General features: G+C 54.6%; 6 protein-coding genes across 6 annotated transcripts; 4 read left to right on the top strand and 2 right to left on the bottom strand.

Moving 5' to 3' along the window:
* Positions 1–453: 453 nt before the first annotated feature.
* ISF_05782 (integral membrane protein) lies at positions 454–1,021 on the top strand (the record flags this gene model as incomplete). The annotated part of the gene is made up of 2 exons (XM_018849387.1): positions 454–723; positions 791–1,021. The coding sequence occupies 2 exons, from the start codon at positions 454–456 to the stop codon at positions 1,019–1,021; spliced, it is 501 nt and encodes a 166-aa protein (XP_018703414.1).
* A 2,165-nt stretch (positions 1,022–3,186) lies between these two features.
* On the top strand, positions 3,187–4,864 carry ISF_05781 (hypothetical protein; the record flags this gene model as incomplete). The annotated part of the gene is made up of 2 exons (XM_018849386.1): positions 3,187–4,625; positions 4,714–4,864. The coding sequence occupies 2 exons, from the start codon at positions 3,187–3,189 to the stop codon at positions 4,862–4,864; spliced, it is 1,590 nt and encodes a 529-aa protein (XP_018703413.1).
* Positions 4,865–5,188: 324 nt separating this feature from the next.
* On the bottom strand, positions 5,189–6,928 carry ISF_05780 (Carboxylesterase, type B; the record flags this gene model as incomplete). Its single annotated transcript, XM_018849385.1, has 1 exon — positions 5,189–6,928. One exon carries the CDS (start codon positions 6,926–6,928, stop codon positions 5,189–5,191), a length of 1,740 nt encoding a protein of 579 aa, XP_018703412.1.
* A 2,100-nt stretch (positions 6,929–9,028) lies between these two features.
* Positions 9,029–9,922, top strand: ISF_05779 (autophagy protein 5; the record flags this gene model as incomplete). Its single annotated transcript, XM_018849384.1, has 2 exons — positions 9,029–9,337; positions 9,437–9,922. 2 exons carry the CDS (start codon positions 9,029–9,031, stop codon positions 9,920–9,922), a joined length of 795 nt encoding a protein of 264 aa, XP_018703411.1.
* Positions 9,923–10,034: 112 nt separating this feature from the next.
* On the bottom strand, positions 10,035–11,507 carry ISF_05778 (DNA excision repair protein ERCC-8; the record flags this gene model as incomplete). Its single annotated transcript, XM_018849383.1, has 1 exon — positions 10,035–11,507. One exon carries the CDS (start codon positions 11,505–11,507, stop codon positions 10,035–10,037), a length of 1,473 nt encoding a protein of 490 aa, XP_018703410.1.
* A 329-nt stretch (positions 11,508–11,836) lies between these two features.
* Positions 11,837–12,615, top strand: ISF_05777 (hypothetical protein; the record flags this gene model as incomplete). The annotated part of the gene is made up of 2 exons (XM_018849382.1): positions 11,837–11,990; positions 12,047–12,615. 2 exons carry the CDS (start codon positions 11,837–11,839, stop codon positions 12,613–12,615), a joined length of 723 nt encoding a protein of 240 aa, XP_018703409.1.
* Positions 12,616–16,733: the final 4,118 nt, after the last annotated feature.

Raw genomic sequence — 16,733 nt, 5'->3', positions numbered from 1 at the left:
GTGGCGCTGGACGCCACAAGCCACGCTCAATATAGCATCTTTGAATGCTTGGTTGACACCCAAGCATCCAAGCCCCGGTCGCCACGCAAGCGCCGCGGGGGGGGGACCTGCCGGCAGTCAGTGAGTGGTGGTAACTGGTTATTGTCCATCTTGAACAGGTTGTATGTCTGCACTTGTTGTCAAAGGGGGCATGCGTCATGGGACTGTATTCCCTGTCAGTCAAAGAAGAAAATGACAAGAGATGTTCGTCCTACAATGAGTAAGTGACTTTGGCTGAAGAGAAAAAAAAACATAAAGGCAGACGATTCCCCAGCTTCAATTGTAGATATTCATTCCCCAAGCAGATACCCCATCGCATCCAGACTTGTATCGTCTTGTATAGCAAGCCTCCGCTTTCGCTTTCGTTATTTATTTTATTCCAAGCTCCCATCTTTGCCCACACCATCAACCACCATGGCCCTCGACCGCCTCGTCAGTCTCATCCTCCGCGGCGCCGAGCTCGTCTTCGCCGCCATCGTCGCCGGCGTCAACGGCGAATACCTGCACAAAACCAGGGGCACTGGTGGCACCCAGTGGCGCTTCATCTACACCGAAGTCGTCGCCGCCCTCGGCATCTTCTTCGCCCTCATCTGGCTCATCCCCTTCTCGAGCACCTTTTCCCACTGGCCCATCGATTTCCTGCTCAGCATCCTCTTCTGGATCGCCTTTGGCGTCCTCGTCAACGTAAGCCCCCCCCCTCCCTCTGCCTGCCTGTCCTCCACCATGCATCGCTCACACGCACGTTCAACAGCTTGTCGGTAGCAGCTGCGGCGCCGTCTTCAACTGGAATAACGTCCACCCCGTCCATGGTGATCAGTGCGGCAAGTACAAGGCCACGATTGCCTTTTCCTTCCTGTGCGCCATCCTGTTCCTCGCGTCTGCTCTGATCGGCCTCCTCTGGACCCGGAAGCGTGAGGTCCGGGCCGACACCGTCCACCGCCGCCGCTGGTACCACCGCGGAACCCGCCGCAGCGCCGTCTAAATATTACTCTAATACGCAACCCCAACCCGGCCGATGAGCGCATTAAGGGACAGCGCGGCAAAGAACTTGTCGCGCAGCTCCAGAAAAATTCGTACTGCGCGATACAATTCCCCACGAGATTGACTTATACTTTACGACCTGTTTGAGATTAGTTCATGATACCTTGAGAATTCGATAGCGCCTTGCAGCACTTTGATTTTCGCCATGCCAGGAATGATGAACGATGGGCGACGCAATTAAATGGGATCGCTGTTATTATGATATTATGTTTATATACCTTGATTCATTAATTTATTTTGCGATTTCACCTTATTAAGCTGGCCCCATTTGTTCTCATTGAACACGGCATCCACTGCACTGTTCTAATCGCTGGCGGTCGCGGCATGACCGTTGATGCTTGGATGATCGATTATTCCTTCTAGTAGTCTCACCACACACTTCTCTTTAGCTAAGTTAACTTATCAATGACTTTGGTGGTCCTAGTTTGTCGTCCCAGTTTCTTCTCTTTTTTTTGTCGTTTTCCTATTTGTGTATTTTTCCTTCTTGTTAAATTTTTCACAAAAACAATGTCTTTGTTCTTCATTCGACATTTCCGGTATGTTCTTTGTACGACGCGAACCTTGCCGGAGTATCAGCTCCGGCGTCCTAGCCAACCTTCCATTCGGTAATTGTCTACATCGTAGGGAGGTATAATTTGGCTGTGGAGCATCATGTTGTGAGATGTTTCGTGTATGCAGGCTCAGTGGATGTCTAGTATCTACATAGAATCAGCCCTTCCTTGTTCGTGAACCGTTCCTGCAGGGCCTGCCTCTCGACACGTCAACCGAGTGGCCATGTTCCAGAACAACCAGATCAATCGCATTGTATGGTATCCACTGAGTTCTAAGGAGCAGCTCGAAGTGACCATGCATGGTTAGATTGTGGGACTGACTTGGAAAGTAACGTAGCCTGGTTGTCCGAGGCCTTACGTTCTCAGCGAACGAAACCCTTGTCCTTGGCTATTCTACTCACTACTGAGAGCTTCTTTTCATGCCAAGTTCGAAGCAAGATTCGACGAGACAGAAGCGCGGCGTCGTGATCGAGATCTTTAGCTGAAAACCCATGCTATAACGTGGCCAGCACCTCATTCTCGTCCACTTGGCGCCACCACATTGCCAGGGAAGCGGTGCGACGATCCCCGACAGACTACGAATTACGCCGTCACTATCCCGCAAGAAGCCACACGGCCGCCTGAGCCACACGCAACAGTCGGGTCAGGGAAGCACGCGCCGGATCTGCAGGCCTGAATTGCATCAGAAATGAGAAAAAAGGACGCGTCTAGACCAATGATTGGGCCGTGTCGCTGTCCAGGTTGTGCTTGGACTAAAATCAAGGCGGGCACCTGTACGCAGCTTCAAGAGAAAAGTGGTGACGCCACCACAGCCACACCCAAGATCGACTAGGATATGAAAAGTTGTACCCAAAGCTGCGTATGTTTTGCGTCATCTTCCCCAATATCTCGACCCCTCTATGAGCTCCCCTTCAGCTCCCGCTGAACTCCCTCTGAGGAAGGCAACTTGGAGCCCTGGCTGAGGCCAACTAGTTAGTAGGTACTACCCAACTCCACCGCCTTGAAACCGTTTGGCTCAACGGTGCCCAAGGGAACTACCTGCTCTAGCCTAGCTAACAATGAGCCCCCGCGTTGCGGCGGTCGCTTAGCTTAGGCTCGCTCAAACACTCTTATTCATCTCGAATGTGATTTCACGTCAGGATGACGCCGCCGGCTCACCCCTTCCCACATCTTTACATTGCGGCTCTCTGTGGCTGCTGTGGCTGTCCGGTCTGGTGTGACAGATGCCGTCAACATCTATGACGATGACCAAACCGTATTCTTGATGATCACCGGTAGACAGGCCCGTTTAATTCGACTTTTGTGACACCCAAGCTGGAAGCTTGCCTTGATATCGTCGAGAGGCGTACAAAGAAGGTTACCCATGATTTCATCGTTTGTCGTTGGAATTCATCTATAAAGAGAGGACGATGCCAGCGTCCATGTCACGATTTCTCTTCCCATCATCACACAACAAACCAAGCAACACTTTGATACCCAAAGCAAATCTCAAACAGTTTCTTATAAAACATCTCCTACATTCCACTCACATCTAAAGTCACACGCCCAATCCATCATGTCTTCCATCGTCAACAAGGTCAAGGAGGCTCTGCACTCCGACAAGGACAACAAGCAGACTCACGATACCACCACCGGCACCCACAACTCTCGCCTGAACGAGCCCCGTGTTGACGCTCAGCACGATGCCCGCACATCGGCCCTGCACTCGGGCACCACTGGCACCGCCGGCACCGCTGGCTACACCGCCAGCGACAACTACGCCACCGGCCCTGCCTCCAGCACCGCCGGCCCTCACTCTTCCAACATCGCCAACAAGGCCGACCCTCGTGTCGACTCTGACCTAGACGGCCGCAACCGTGTTGGTGGTGCCGGAGTCGTTGGTGGTGATGCCACGCACAGCCGTACCACCGGACCTGCTTCCAGCACTGCTGGCCCTCACTCCTCCAACATTGCCAACAAGGCCGATCCCCGTATCGACTCCGACCGTGACAGCCGCAACCGCGTTGGCGGTGCCGGTGCCGGTAGCGGTTTTGGTGCCGGTACCGGTAGCGGTTTTGGTGCTGGTGTCGGCGCTGGTGATGCCACGCATAGCTACACCACCGGCCCGGCCTCCAACACTACTGGTCCTCACTCCTCCGACATTGCCAACAAGGCTGACCCTCGCGTCGAATCTGACCTCGGCAGCCGCAACCGCGTTGGTGGCACTACCGGCGCCACTTCCGGCTACTCTACCGGCCCCGCTTCCAACACCGCCGGCCCTCACTCCTCCGACATCGCCAACAAGGCTGACCCCCGCGTCGACTCTGACCTGGATGGCCGCTCCGGTGGCTACAACACCCGCAGCGCTGCTGCTGCTGGTGCGACCGGCGGCGTCACCGGCAGCCAGGCCCTCCACGGCCAGCAGTACAACACCACGACCGGCAGCGGTGGTCTCGACACTACAGGCTCTGGCCTGAACACCACCACCGGAACCTCTGGCGCTGGCTACGGAACCGGCAACACCCTTGGTAGCACCGGCACCCACGGTGCTGCCGGCACTCACCACGGTCACCACAGCGGTGTCGCCGGCACCACCGGCCACACTGGTCCCCACGGAACTGGCGCCACCACTGGCCTCACTGGCACTACTGGCACCACGGGCCTCACTGGCACCACTGGCACCACTGGGCACACCGGCCCTCACGGAACTGCTGGCCACCACACCTCTGGCGTGACCGGCACTCACGGTACTACTGGCACCCACGGTACTACTGGCACCCACGGTACTGCTGGCCACCACACCTCCGGCGTCGCTGGTACTACCGGTACTACCGGTCACCACAGCACCACCGGCCAGCACGGTACCTCCGGATCCACCGTCGGCGGCGGCCTCAACACCACCCCTGGACCCGCGCCCAACACCGCCGGTCCTCACAAGTCCGACATGCTGAACAAGGCTGATCCCCGCGTCGACAGCGATCTCGATGGCAGCAAGACCGTCGGCGGCAACAACACGTACGCCCGCTCCTAAAGAAAAAACAAACAACACGCAACGTGATGAGAGGAGCAAGCTCGCTGACATTTTTGGCTCCCCGCTTTCCAGCACCAGAAAGGATCCCACGGACGCGGCGCAGGTACCTCCCTCGGTTCTCCAGAAGCACATCGGCCCCCCCACCGTTGAACACGACGACGCCTCGCATGACCGCGAGCGCCGCCACAGCGCAGCCCACCGCGAGACGCACAGCGGTCTGTAAGGGCTATGCGTGATGATGAGTGTATGAGTTTTTTTTCACGAGGTATTCTTGTTTGAGTTAGCTTAATTCCATACTTTCTTAATGTACAACAAATCCAGTTTGTTAATCTTAATTCGCCCAAGTTTGCGATTCTCTGTGACCATGTCGAGCTAAAATGGTGTGCCTTATTCACCCACCTTTTAGCACGGGCAAATGTTAAAAAATGTGATCGATACCAAAGTTCCTCGATGATCTAGCATTCATTCACTACTTGATTATCTTTGGTCAAGACGACGACAATTTGGAAACATCGCCGCCGTCGAGAGACACACGCAGCTGACCTTGCTAGAACGCAAAGTCCCTCGTCTTGTCCTTCAGAACCTGGTAGCTCTCAGATCTAAAGGTATCATTGAGCAGATCATTCACCAACAGCTTGGTGTGTAGCATGAGCGGGCTTTCCGGCGTCCATTCTGGCCACTCGCGCCACTTTCCCTCGTCGCCATCCCGGCCGTTGGGGTTGAGGTGATAGAGGAAGTTGAGGTAGTACGTCCTAGTCGATTGCGCGGGGATTCCGACGCCACTGAACATCATGTTCAGGTCGGCCCCGTGGGGGGTTCCATAGTACGCGGCGATGCCGGTGGCGAACGAGCTGAGGGACGACCAACGCTTCACCTCGGGATGCGACGCCGCCATGCTGTGCAGTGCCATGCGCCGAATGAGCGTGAAGACGAAGTCTCCCAGGATGGCCGCGAGCCGCTTGAAGCCTCTGCCGGTGCCGTACGTGTCCTCATACCACTCGTTGTTCTGCCCGGTCTGAAACGGACTTCCGGCGGCGGAGTCCTCCGGGTAAGTCGTGACGAGCTCCTCGACCGTCTCCACCGTCGTCTTGTCGAAGAACGTCTCCTTGAGATACTCGACCAGCTTCTCCGTGCTGTTAACGTGGTGCTGGGCAAAGGAAAACACGGTCCCCTCGTCCGCCTGGTCGGTCAGGATGGACGGCACGGCAAAGTAGTTGCCCATCTCGGCGATGATCTCGGGGCTGTCCACCAGCACCTCGCCGTCCTGCCGCGGCGGGAACGGGAGCGCCAGGGACGAGTTATCCAATATGCGCGGCACGCTGTTCGCCGCCTTGTAGAAGAGCGGGAATGGGGCCTCCCGCAGGCAGTCCAGCTTGGCCTCGGGCGCCGCGTGGCTGCAGTTGGCCTCCTCCACGACCTTGTCGAACATGGCCCGCGCCCGCGGAGAGTCGGCGCGCTCCGTGACCAGCACGCTGCCCGAGTTCATGATGGCGCCGCGGAAGAGCGCCCTGCCGTTGTACGTCGCGTTGCCGTTGTACAGCGCGAGCTGGTCGAAGACGGAGATGGAGCCGGAAGACTGGCCCCAGAGGGTGACGCGCTCCGGGTCGCCGCCAAAGTAGGCAATGTTGTCGGCTACCCACTCGAGCCCCATGCGCTGGTCGCGGAGGCCGAGGTTCGCGGTGCCGTCCGCGACCACCTCGGCGCCCCCGAGGAAGCCAAAGGCGCCGAGGCGGTAGTTGACGCCGACGAAGATGAAGGGCTGGCTCTGCGCCGAGGCGAATTCAAGGAACTTTTCGGCGTCGTTGAGATTCGTCGAGCCGGCGATGAAGCCGCCGCCAAAGATGTAGAAGAGCACCGGCAGCTTGGCATCAGGGCGCGTGCCCCGCGGCCGCTGGACGTTGACGGTGAGGCAGTCCTCCTGGCCCCGGATTTCGCCGTCGGGCCACTTCTCCGGGGTCATGTCCTTCCCGAAAAGGGGCGGAAGCAGGACCTCGGAGGTGTTGAGGGGCATCTGCGGGCAGGCCGGCGCCGCACTGGTGGCGTCGAAACGGCCGAGCGGGCGGGTCCGCCGCTGGGGCGGACGCAGCCGGAGCTGCCCGACCGGGGGGTCGGCAAAGGGGATGCCGTGGAAGCTTTCGACACCGGTGACGTTGCCGATGATGGTGCCGCCAGGTATCTCGACCGTCACTTCTGCGGCACGAGGCACATGGGTGAGCGGTGGCGTGGAACGGGGTGCTGCGACAGCAGAGAATGGGAAAACGGCCAGGGCCGCGATGGAGAGCTTCATAATGTCAACTTGCCAAGGGTGAAAATGGGCTAGTCAGAAACCAATGCCTATAACATATTCATCCCCCCTCATATCTTGGGGGGTAGTAGATCCTCTATATAGGCCGTCATCTGGGCAGTCACCAGCTCGTGGAACTGACCATATTTCCCCAGCTTCCAGAACATCAAAGCGGTGACCTCCGTAAGGAGATGAACTTTCGCTTGAGACTTTTTTGACAAAATAGGGCATGGTCTTGATAGCAAAGTCACCTCGGTGCAAAAGTGTAGCTGTGTCTCGGGCCAACGCCATCAGAGACAGGCCGCCATAACGAACAGGGCCCGAATCTGGAAACACCCTGAGAGAGTTTTCCCTGGTGGCTGGCTGAGAGCACCTTTTCCTTTCTTTTTCCTTCTTGCAACTTTCGAGCCCAGCTTTGTCTTGGATGGTGATGATGGACAGATGGGTCATCTTGGAGTTGAAACAAGATTTCTTCAGCTATTCACCGACATTGCACGGGACATGGTCTTGAAAACTATGGGCACATGGTACTATTCAGCTGGATAGTTCGAGACTTGCATGTCCATAACAGCCTCCTGAGAAATTGAAAACAATCTGGATCCGAGACGCACTTGTAAACGCAACTGACGTGGCATAAAAGGCCTAGAACAGGCCGTTAATTCCCTTACGCCCGAAATGTCACATTCATTTGCTGGCAAATTAATTGAAAGGCACCTACGATTTCCTGGCCGTCGCCTCGGGCGGCTGACAGCTGAGCAGTCATCATCAAAGCAGCCGTTGGGGGTTAATCTGCACAGTCTCACCTGCTCATGAGTGAGACAGTGTGAAAATGCGAGGGCCTCATTTGTTGTATTTCTTTGCGGCTCGTCACCAACATTTTGGTATTTGCGGACACGGACTGCTATGGAGACGCGTGGCAATTAGTTAATACATGACGTCGACGGGGTAAACAGGCGAGACAGTTTCCTTGGAAAATACAGATAGACTAAAATCATTATGTTCAACCTAAGCATAAAAGGTGTAGAGATTCGGCGAATGCCGAAATACATCTACCCTTGGCCCACACGAAATCCTGAATGGAACTGCTGTCAGCCTGTAATACGATCCTGAGTTTTATTCCTGTCAGCTATTGGAGGTTTTGAGGACTGGTCTTTTGTGGCTGGTCGAACCCTTCTTTTCTATTTCTCTCTCCTCGAGTCAGCCAGAAGCACTTTGACGTGGCAGCGTAGAGCCGAACGCAGATTACAAACTGCGTTTAGTCGCTAACTGCCCATATCTAAACATCTCATAGAGATGCGCGATACGGAGTACGGAGTAGTTCTTAGGATATTGATTTTGAGGGGCCTCTCCGGTTATTGCAGCAATCGCGCGCCGTTTCGCAGGACAGCACATTAACCCGGGGGTTCTACGGTCCGCCATGTGCGCATTGTCCTCCATATTTAAGAAAATGGAATAGGGACAAAGATGGCCATTGCCGAAGCAAGCTATCGATGGAAAAACATGCTATTATAAGGTACAAAGCGATGCACACATGATAGTCTGTCAAAATCTACGATAACAACTATTGCAACTGTGCTCTGCGTTCATCCGGCATCAAAAGTAAGCTCATATTGTGTTATGCAGCTTTTTTCATGTCTATGGCACTAGAGTGTTGCTTTACTAGCAATGTTTTTTTTTTCTAAAAAGAAATACATGTTTTCATTCACCACCATCACCACCATCGCACACTCTTCGGCCGCGACTAGAAAGACGACTTGGCAGCAGAATGCTCTTACATTGCCTGAGATGCAGACAAACCGGGATTTGCAATCAATATAATAATTTCCGTTGTTAAAAAGAAAAATATCCCCCAAAAAGAATACAAACACGGCAAAGAACTGTACCTTGCTAGCACTTTCTTGGAGATCGATATAGCCTCAGCCAGCCCAGGGTCGCCGCCTAGAACAGCCGCCCCACCAAACAAACGTAGGCTGCTATGTACACTTGTTACCTTGCGACCTACAAACATCTTAACCCATCACCACAGCTTCATCGAGCGAAACGCATAGTTTTCCCTGCACACGGTAACAGGCATCAACCCAAAGGCAGAATGCAAGACACATGATGCCCGCCTCCATCTCCCAGGCCCTCTGGGATGCCCGCATACCCCTCCACATCACCCATCCAGCCGCGCCCAACACGCCGTTCATCACCAGCATCCCGCGCTTCTCCTACCTCGCGCTGCTGCTGCCGCGCCTCTCCGCCTTCTTCGACACGCCCTGCTCCAGCTTCCACTTTGAGCACGTCCTTCTGCGGAACCTCGCCGCCGGCCTGCTCGTCGACCTCTACCGCCCGGCGCTGCCCTGGCGGCTCGTCGTCAACGACGGCGTGAGCTGGGACATTTCCGACACCTTTCTCAACGCAGCCAAAGAGGTGAGTGCATTTTGAACCCCTTCTTTCTTCCTCGGCAGTAGAATCGTTCATGGAGGGTATTGAAGCACGCTTATCCATCATTCGCTCACCCACCCATAGGCGGACTTTATCCGCAACGGCAACGCGAACCAGATCATGAAAATGTCCAAGAGCGACACCACCCAGCTCTGGCACGCCGTCATCGACAACGACTACGCCGCCTTCTCCCGCATCAACAACCGTCTGCTCAACACGCCCACCGCGCTCAAGCATGTCCCCATTCGCATCTACCTGCCCCTGGCGCCGGCAAGCGGCGGAGATCCGACCGCGGCGGAGGCGCCGCACGGCGGGGACGCCTCGTCCGCGGGTACCTTCAAGATCATCCAGTCACTCGTACAGCCGCTCGGCGCTGACCGCAGACCGAGGCTTCTGGGCCAGGCGCTCAAGGAGACGATGCCGAAGCTGTTCCCGAGCAGCAGGGATCCGGTCATGGCAAACCTTCTCCTTCACGGCGTCGCGGTGCCGTTCAACGCCCCGCTGCCCGAGCTCATGAAAGAAGCCGCCTATCCTGACGGTTGGCTAAGTTTTGTCGTTGTTGTCTTGTGATGCATTTCATTGGGTTCATACAGTTGTCATTTTTATCTACAATGCACATAGCGGGTTGGAGTTTGGGGTGTAATTTTCACTACTTTTCTAGCCAGGATGCTGTGCTTCCAAGTCATGTGAAAGTAATCTTCTTTCCCATGAGGCTTTTGTATGCATCATCTACTGCTTTGCGTTTACGACTCCGCACCTCCTCATCTTCATCCATCTCTTCAATATCGTCAACATCGTCAGGGCCAGGGATGGTCACCATCCACGTACGGATGCGTCCATCCAAGTGAGCACTGTAGATTGTCCCCAGCGACTGCGCGCCACCCATGACCGGGCCAAGTGTGCGATAGCCGCTTCCCCCGGCACCTCGCCAAGCCATGGTCGTGATCCTATTTCGGCCAATCTCGGCGCTGCGCGGACCAACAGGATTCGTCATGCCAGGGCTACGTAGGCGCGTGATGACGGTACCGTCGTGCATGTTCAGCACCAGCATCTCCTGGTCGTTAGCCCAGATGAGAGCATCACCTTTGCTGCAAAGACCCGATGGTGACAGGAGCATACTTGCCGTCTTGGGGTGCTGATTCTGGATAACCGACCCAAAACTAGCAAGGGTATTTGCGCCCGTATCGGCGTCCCAAACGCGGATCTTGCGGTCCAAGCCGGCCGTGACAATGTACCTGCCATCGTCCGACCATTTGATTGCATTTACAGCTTCGTCGTGAGCCTGAGATGACGCACGGTAGTGCGGTTGACGGTCCCAGTCCGCACCATTCGCCGTTGCGAGGGTGAAGCGATGCACCACCCCAAGAGAGTCTTCCTGGTCAAGCTGAGCGACAGCACCTCCCGCGCGGCGAATGTCCCATATGCGCACTTTGCCATCGGCATGCCCGCTGGCGAGGATATGCTCTTGCCGCGGGCTCCAGGCGGTGCTGAGAACCGGCCCTCCGTGTGCCACGAGCGCCTGAACGGCGGCGCCGGACTTGAGGTCGACCAGTCGCACGTTGGAATGCTGCGTAGCGCACGCAACGAGAAGGTGATCGGCCACGGGACTCGTCGCATGCGAGTAAATCGTGGCGTTCAGCGGAAATTCGGCCGACAAGGCCGCGCGCGGCGTCGACCAAAGCTTCAGCGTCTTGTCGAACGAGCTAGAGAGGAACGCGCCAGAATCGAACGGGTAAAAGGCCAGGTGCGTGACGCCGTGACTGTGGCCCCTGTTGCCGCTGCTACGCGCATCTTGCGTTGAGCGCGCAATCGTCAACGTTGGCTGGAAGGTGTACAGCGTGTGAGGGCTCGACGCGCTCTCGAGATCCCAGATCTTGACGGAGCCGTCGGCGCCGCCAGATATCATTAGGCGCCCGTCGAACTTGTCGACGTCGAGGGCGGTGACGCCGGCACCGTGCGCGCGGGTGTTGTGCGCTCGCTCCTCGGTCACGGAGGAGGGGCCGCCTCTGGCCGAGCCTTGCGACGTCAGGATCTCGCCATTGAAACGGTGTTGCGGTGCGGGCGCAAATGTGCGGATCAGGTCGCTGGCGAGGCTGCGTGCAAAGTCCTGGGGCTTGAGATCACCAGTCTCACGTGCGAGGATACGAGTCTGCATTCATTTGATTCATGCGACAGCAACGGCTGTCGAATTTGCTGTCGTGTTTCCGGATGCTCGATGAGATAAGCAAAGTTTGTTTGCAAGGGCGAGCTGACCAGGCGCGATCACTGAATAGTAAGGCATGCACCTCTGAAATGAATATAGTGGGTCATGGCTCTGATGGTTACAATCGCCACGATTCCTCGGACTGAGAACTTGCCTCCTCAACTACCTTTTCACTGGCAGTCGGCGCACAAAATGCAGGCTACATACTGTGAAAAAAATCACAAATAACCGATCCATGCTTCAAATTCCACCTCTCTGTTGACTTTCGGCGGGCAATAACGATGGACTCGGAGGACGGCCATTCGAGCCGCCAGCAAACGCCCAATTTCGACTCCTCTGCCGCAGAGTCTGTCAGTGATCCGCTGGACGACTTACAACAAGCTGAAACGAACCGAAACAAACGTCGCATTGCCACTGTTTACGATGCTGTCGCTGGTGAGCCTTGTACTCAAGACTGCAGCGTGCCCATTCCGAATGCTAACGTCGCCTAGGCCGGCTCTCATCTCGCAGCACCCTAGCCACAGGCGAGAGCAGCAAATCTACCCTTACCGCCAAGTACTCTCTGCGCGAGACCAAGTATAGGCCAGACGAGGTCCTCTTCCGTCGCAAGGATGCACCCCAGCGCTATGCTGAGCACGACATCTACTACGCGCACGAGAGGGACCTTCCACGCGCAGGCCGCGGCGTGTTGCCGGAAAGCGACTTGCTTAAAGCCGTCCACGACTACTCGGGGAGGTTTTACAAGAGTATGCGACGCCGCAGCAGCGCCACCTCGCTCAACTACAATGTCGACGAGGCTAGCATGGATGAGACCGCGTTGCTTGCGTTTGGCATCCTGCTCGAGGAAGCCGGCCGCGAGATCTTGGGCAAGAGGGGCGACATGGTTTTCACAGAGGGCGTCGAGCCGGAGGAGGACAAAGACAAGGAGCCTTTGCAACTCCGAAACAGGCACACTATCGACGACACCGTCGGGCCACTGGAGGGTTTCCCGCGTGACTCCCAAGCCGAGAGGGCATCCAAACGCCGCAGGGTCGGCAGCAAGAAACGGCCAAAGTCTTGATCTCTTTTTTCAGGAAACCTTAAGCTTGCATTTCGTTCCCCGACTTTGAAGTAGAACTTGGCGAAGTTGCCACCTTACCTCGCAACCTACTCAACATGCGAGGTGTTGCTACAATACAGGCCCAACGAAGAACCAACCAAGCCCAGAGGAAAATGATGATACGGCGGTGAGAAGACGAAATGACTGCCGCGAGCAATGCCCAAGCTGAATGCAATCCAGCGCCTCGTGAAGTCGTCTGCTCGCTGCACAATATGAGCCCTGCTAGCTACCCCGAGGCTACGATTCTAATCAGCCAATCGCGAAAGTCTCCAGCCGCTCTCCTACAGATTCAACGCTGCGGACAAGCGGTGTAACGAAGTCCGTTTCGGATCCTCTGCACCGGAGATTAAAGACGTCCTAAAGAGAAACGGCAGGGGAGGGGTGTCAAGCCTGTACAGGAGAACGACCAACCCGGAGGAGGGGTCATTTGAGTCCTACCAGCCACCCTGGGCTCACAAAAGGCCAATGGCCAATGCTTCTTGGATGTTTTAGGCCAAAAAAAGGGGAATGCGGCGGAGCCAAATTTCGATAATGCAAATACGACTCCCTGGAAAACATCTTGTCAACGCACTGAGTACTTTGGACAGAAAAGAGACGGCTCAAAGAGATCAATTAGTAACTTACCAAGCGCTCGCATTTCACTGCCTCATTCGCAACCTTTGCAATCGGGTAGTACGAAGATGGCCGATACGCATAGTCACCGCCTTATCGACCAACAAGCTTCCGTCACGCCGAGGAACGCATCCCCAAAAAAGTGAGCACAAAACTGGGAGCTAATGCACTTCACGGGCCTTCTTGAACTCATTCCAGGAAAATTCTACGATGCCCTTGCATGCTACCCCACCAGTCCAGGTTGCGACAAGGCCCGCCATGGTCGGTGGTTCGTGAAGCATGAGTCTTCGGTCAAGATCGTCCACAGCCACTCGACTGCAGAGAAATCTCTCCTGACCGCTCATTAAAGCGGGCAAAGGGTTCAAGCAGCCGTCCTCAAGCGGCCAATGTACTTGGTCTGTGCAGTCGCAACGGCAGCGTTTTCGCCTTGCTACTTGGGTTAAATGAACGGTATTACTCGCAGACGCCCAGATGTATCAAGAGACAGAGGCAAGATGGTACAGAGATGGTAAAGGATACAGAATACGGATAGTAGCTTCGCTCTACTCCTATTCGGGCTCACTATGTATCGATAGGTCTTCTTTGCTGGTGAGCGTACGGATACAAGGAGGTCCGTCCAGGGGGACCATTGTCTAGATTCTCCGCAGGTGAAAAACAAAGACAAGTTGGCAATTCGCTTATTTGTATTGGCAATGTCCACTTCTCCGGACCTGGTATGACATCCTACATATGCTCAACGTCATGTGCCTGGACGACGAAGTGTTATTACTACAAATCTCCGCTAATCCGGCAACGACTTTCCGTGCGATCTTGCCGCAACGGATGAGATTGGGTTTTCTGGGCAGTACTTCCCACCGCTTTGCGATTCAACTCTAGTAATCACACAGTCTCAGCCTCCAGTAGCCTAACGGTCGGCGTTCTACAACAATGTGCTAGTAACCCCCCGCCTCTTTTTTTCATTTCTCTCCTTTTTCCATATGCTGCTTCTGACTCTTAATTCATATTCTGTCCACTTACCCGCCAGGAACAAGTTCATTGCGGGCGTGGGGGCGGGCTGTCTGGTACGCATGCATTTCGTGCTGGGGGGCTACTTTTCGTCGTCGATATCACCTCGCACAACGAGCAGCCAGCAAACCCTCCCCAAGACATGTGTAATTGCTTTTCGCTATTACGAAGCCGCATTTTTCGGTGAGCAAGGTCCCATAGTTTGGTGCCTCGGTTTTGAATAAACGTCGTCTCATCTCACGAGGCAAGTCCATACGATGTGTTCAGTAGCCATAGAAAGACACGATCGCGATATTTGCTTTTGATATCAAACGGCGCGCCGGCGAACAAAAATGAAACACGACAGCACGAAGTTTTCCCGCGACAAATGAATAATTCCTTTTGGGGGATTCTGTCCGCTCCAACGGTCGAGCGACCAACCAATTGCGAAAAGAGAAAAGAAAGGAAAAGAAAAAATAGCGCCGGGCTGTGTCTTGCGGGAATTATAGGTCGCAAAATAATTTTTCGAGTTGTGACAGAATGACGGTGGGAACCACCAACGCTTGACCAATGGCAAGGATAAGTGCAGCATGTATACGGAGTAAATACATTTGAATACCTTACGGGCTGTTGCCAGCTGTTGCATTTGTCTCGAAAGAGGCAATCCGAAATTATAGCGACCATTGGAGAGCCGGTCGACCTAGCCTCGCGAGCTGCGCTTTATCAGTAAATAGGTAGGACTACAGATTATCAAGTGACAGATCAGCCGCGGGGGAAACTGTCTGAGACATCCTACTGGCTGACTATTACTGTCTGTGGAGGAAGATATCGAAGGCGTTGTCTTGGGACCGTTGCCATGAAGTGATGATACACGGATACATCTGCATCAAATTAGCCGTCGCAGTAGGACTACGAATCAAATTGTACGGGGTACATATCCGCAAGGTTCATGTCAATCTACTGCATAGTTCATCCTGTTTTTATGCTTCTTCTAACCCGCATTGCGCCCCTTCGTCTGTTCGTCGGGGAGGGCGTTCCGGGCGATCACGACTTGATCCTCTCTCTAGGTTTATGTTGTTATGCCAGTCTGGCTGCAGACGGACGGGCGTTGTTCCACGGGCGACCTGCTAATTCTCAGGGCTTGACAGTCGTCACTCAGCCTTTATTCGCGCTATTCAGGTGCATGAGAAGCTCGAGCTATGTAGTACGGATTCGTCTGTCTTGTTGACCAGGCAGGGTAAGACCAATCCTTGCATGAGCTGAAGCCGTTAGCTAGTAATCTGCATAGATATATTCACATGGCCGTCGCTATTGCTCGCCAAAAAAAAAATACAAGCTTGGCTGACCTAGTTAGCATATGCGGATACAGATCGAGGCCTTGGTAGCGCTGCCGATAGTTAAGCTTAATGAGCATATTCTGTATTTGCCGTCAGGACATTCCCTTCTTCTCTACGGAGTTGCGAGTATTGGCATGTGTGATAACAAGATACATCTGTAATCGAGGTCAAACTGCAGATTGTCTGTGTAAGTTGTACTTTTGTATCACATCTAGCTGGGGAAGAAAATCTACTCTTTACTCAGTTGAATCCGGAAGGCAAAGTTGTCACGAAGTAAGCGGTATTGCAGATCACCCTCCTTTAACTTGGCATTTACCAAAGACGGTCCGAATAAGCCTTTGAAAATATCCGTACTGTGATCCGGTATATTGAATTACTAGGCCAGAGTTTGCGGCCTCTATCAGGGCTTTGCGCAACTTCGGTATAAGGGGCGCACTGAGACGCCATTCTAGAAACGCGGGCTGAATATCATGGCAGTTCTCCTGCGGGTATTCAACAGAGCCCAGCCTGTTTGTGGGACTCGGCAGATCTCCAAGTGCGGACAAGCGACGAGGGGGAACGTCATCCGTGCAGGAACCCAGCCACGCTGGGGAGTGTTGAGAGACATAGTGCTCGGATGCTAGCGTTCCGGCGGTCGAGTCGCGGGAATGGAAGTTGTGGCTGGACTCAACCCGGATCTGGTTTTATTAAAGAGTTCTTTCTTGTTCGCTTAGGGGAAAGAACTCTGGTCAAGGTACGAATTACTCCTACGGAGTAACGGAGCAATATTCAGCCTTTCCTGGCGTGGAGGGTTCAACAAACGAGGATGGGAACATCGGCAAGGTGCGAATAAATTAACTGTGGATTTCCGAGTTCCGTGCGTTACCAGTAACTACAGTAGTTACTCCGTAGGTTGGTGCGCCCTCCCAGCAGTTCTCTGTGTCAGGGAATGTTGCACTTGGACCCGGAGATGTGGTAAGCGCCCCCTTGGTGCTAACGGATAGCCCGGTTTGGCGTAACTGGTCAGCTTGGTGAAATGGTACACAGAATGGTTAATCTGCCAATATATCCATCCACGAATAGTTGTTGCTTTACGGGTACTGGTTGGTGGTTGATGGATGCGCTGTCGATTTCGAGGTGAGATCTCGTCCTGGAGGCATTGGTTCC

This window comes from Cordyceps fumosorosea (assembly GCF_001636725.1).
Source record: "Cordyceps fumosorosea ARSEF 2679 chromosome Unknown scaffold_14, whole genome shotgun sequence".
NCBI lineage: Eukaryota > Fungi > Ascomycota > Sordariomycetes > Hypocreales > Cordycipitaceae > Cordyceps > Cordyceps fumosorosea.
This window is presented reverse-complemented; position numbering and strand designations above follow the sequence as displayed.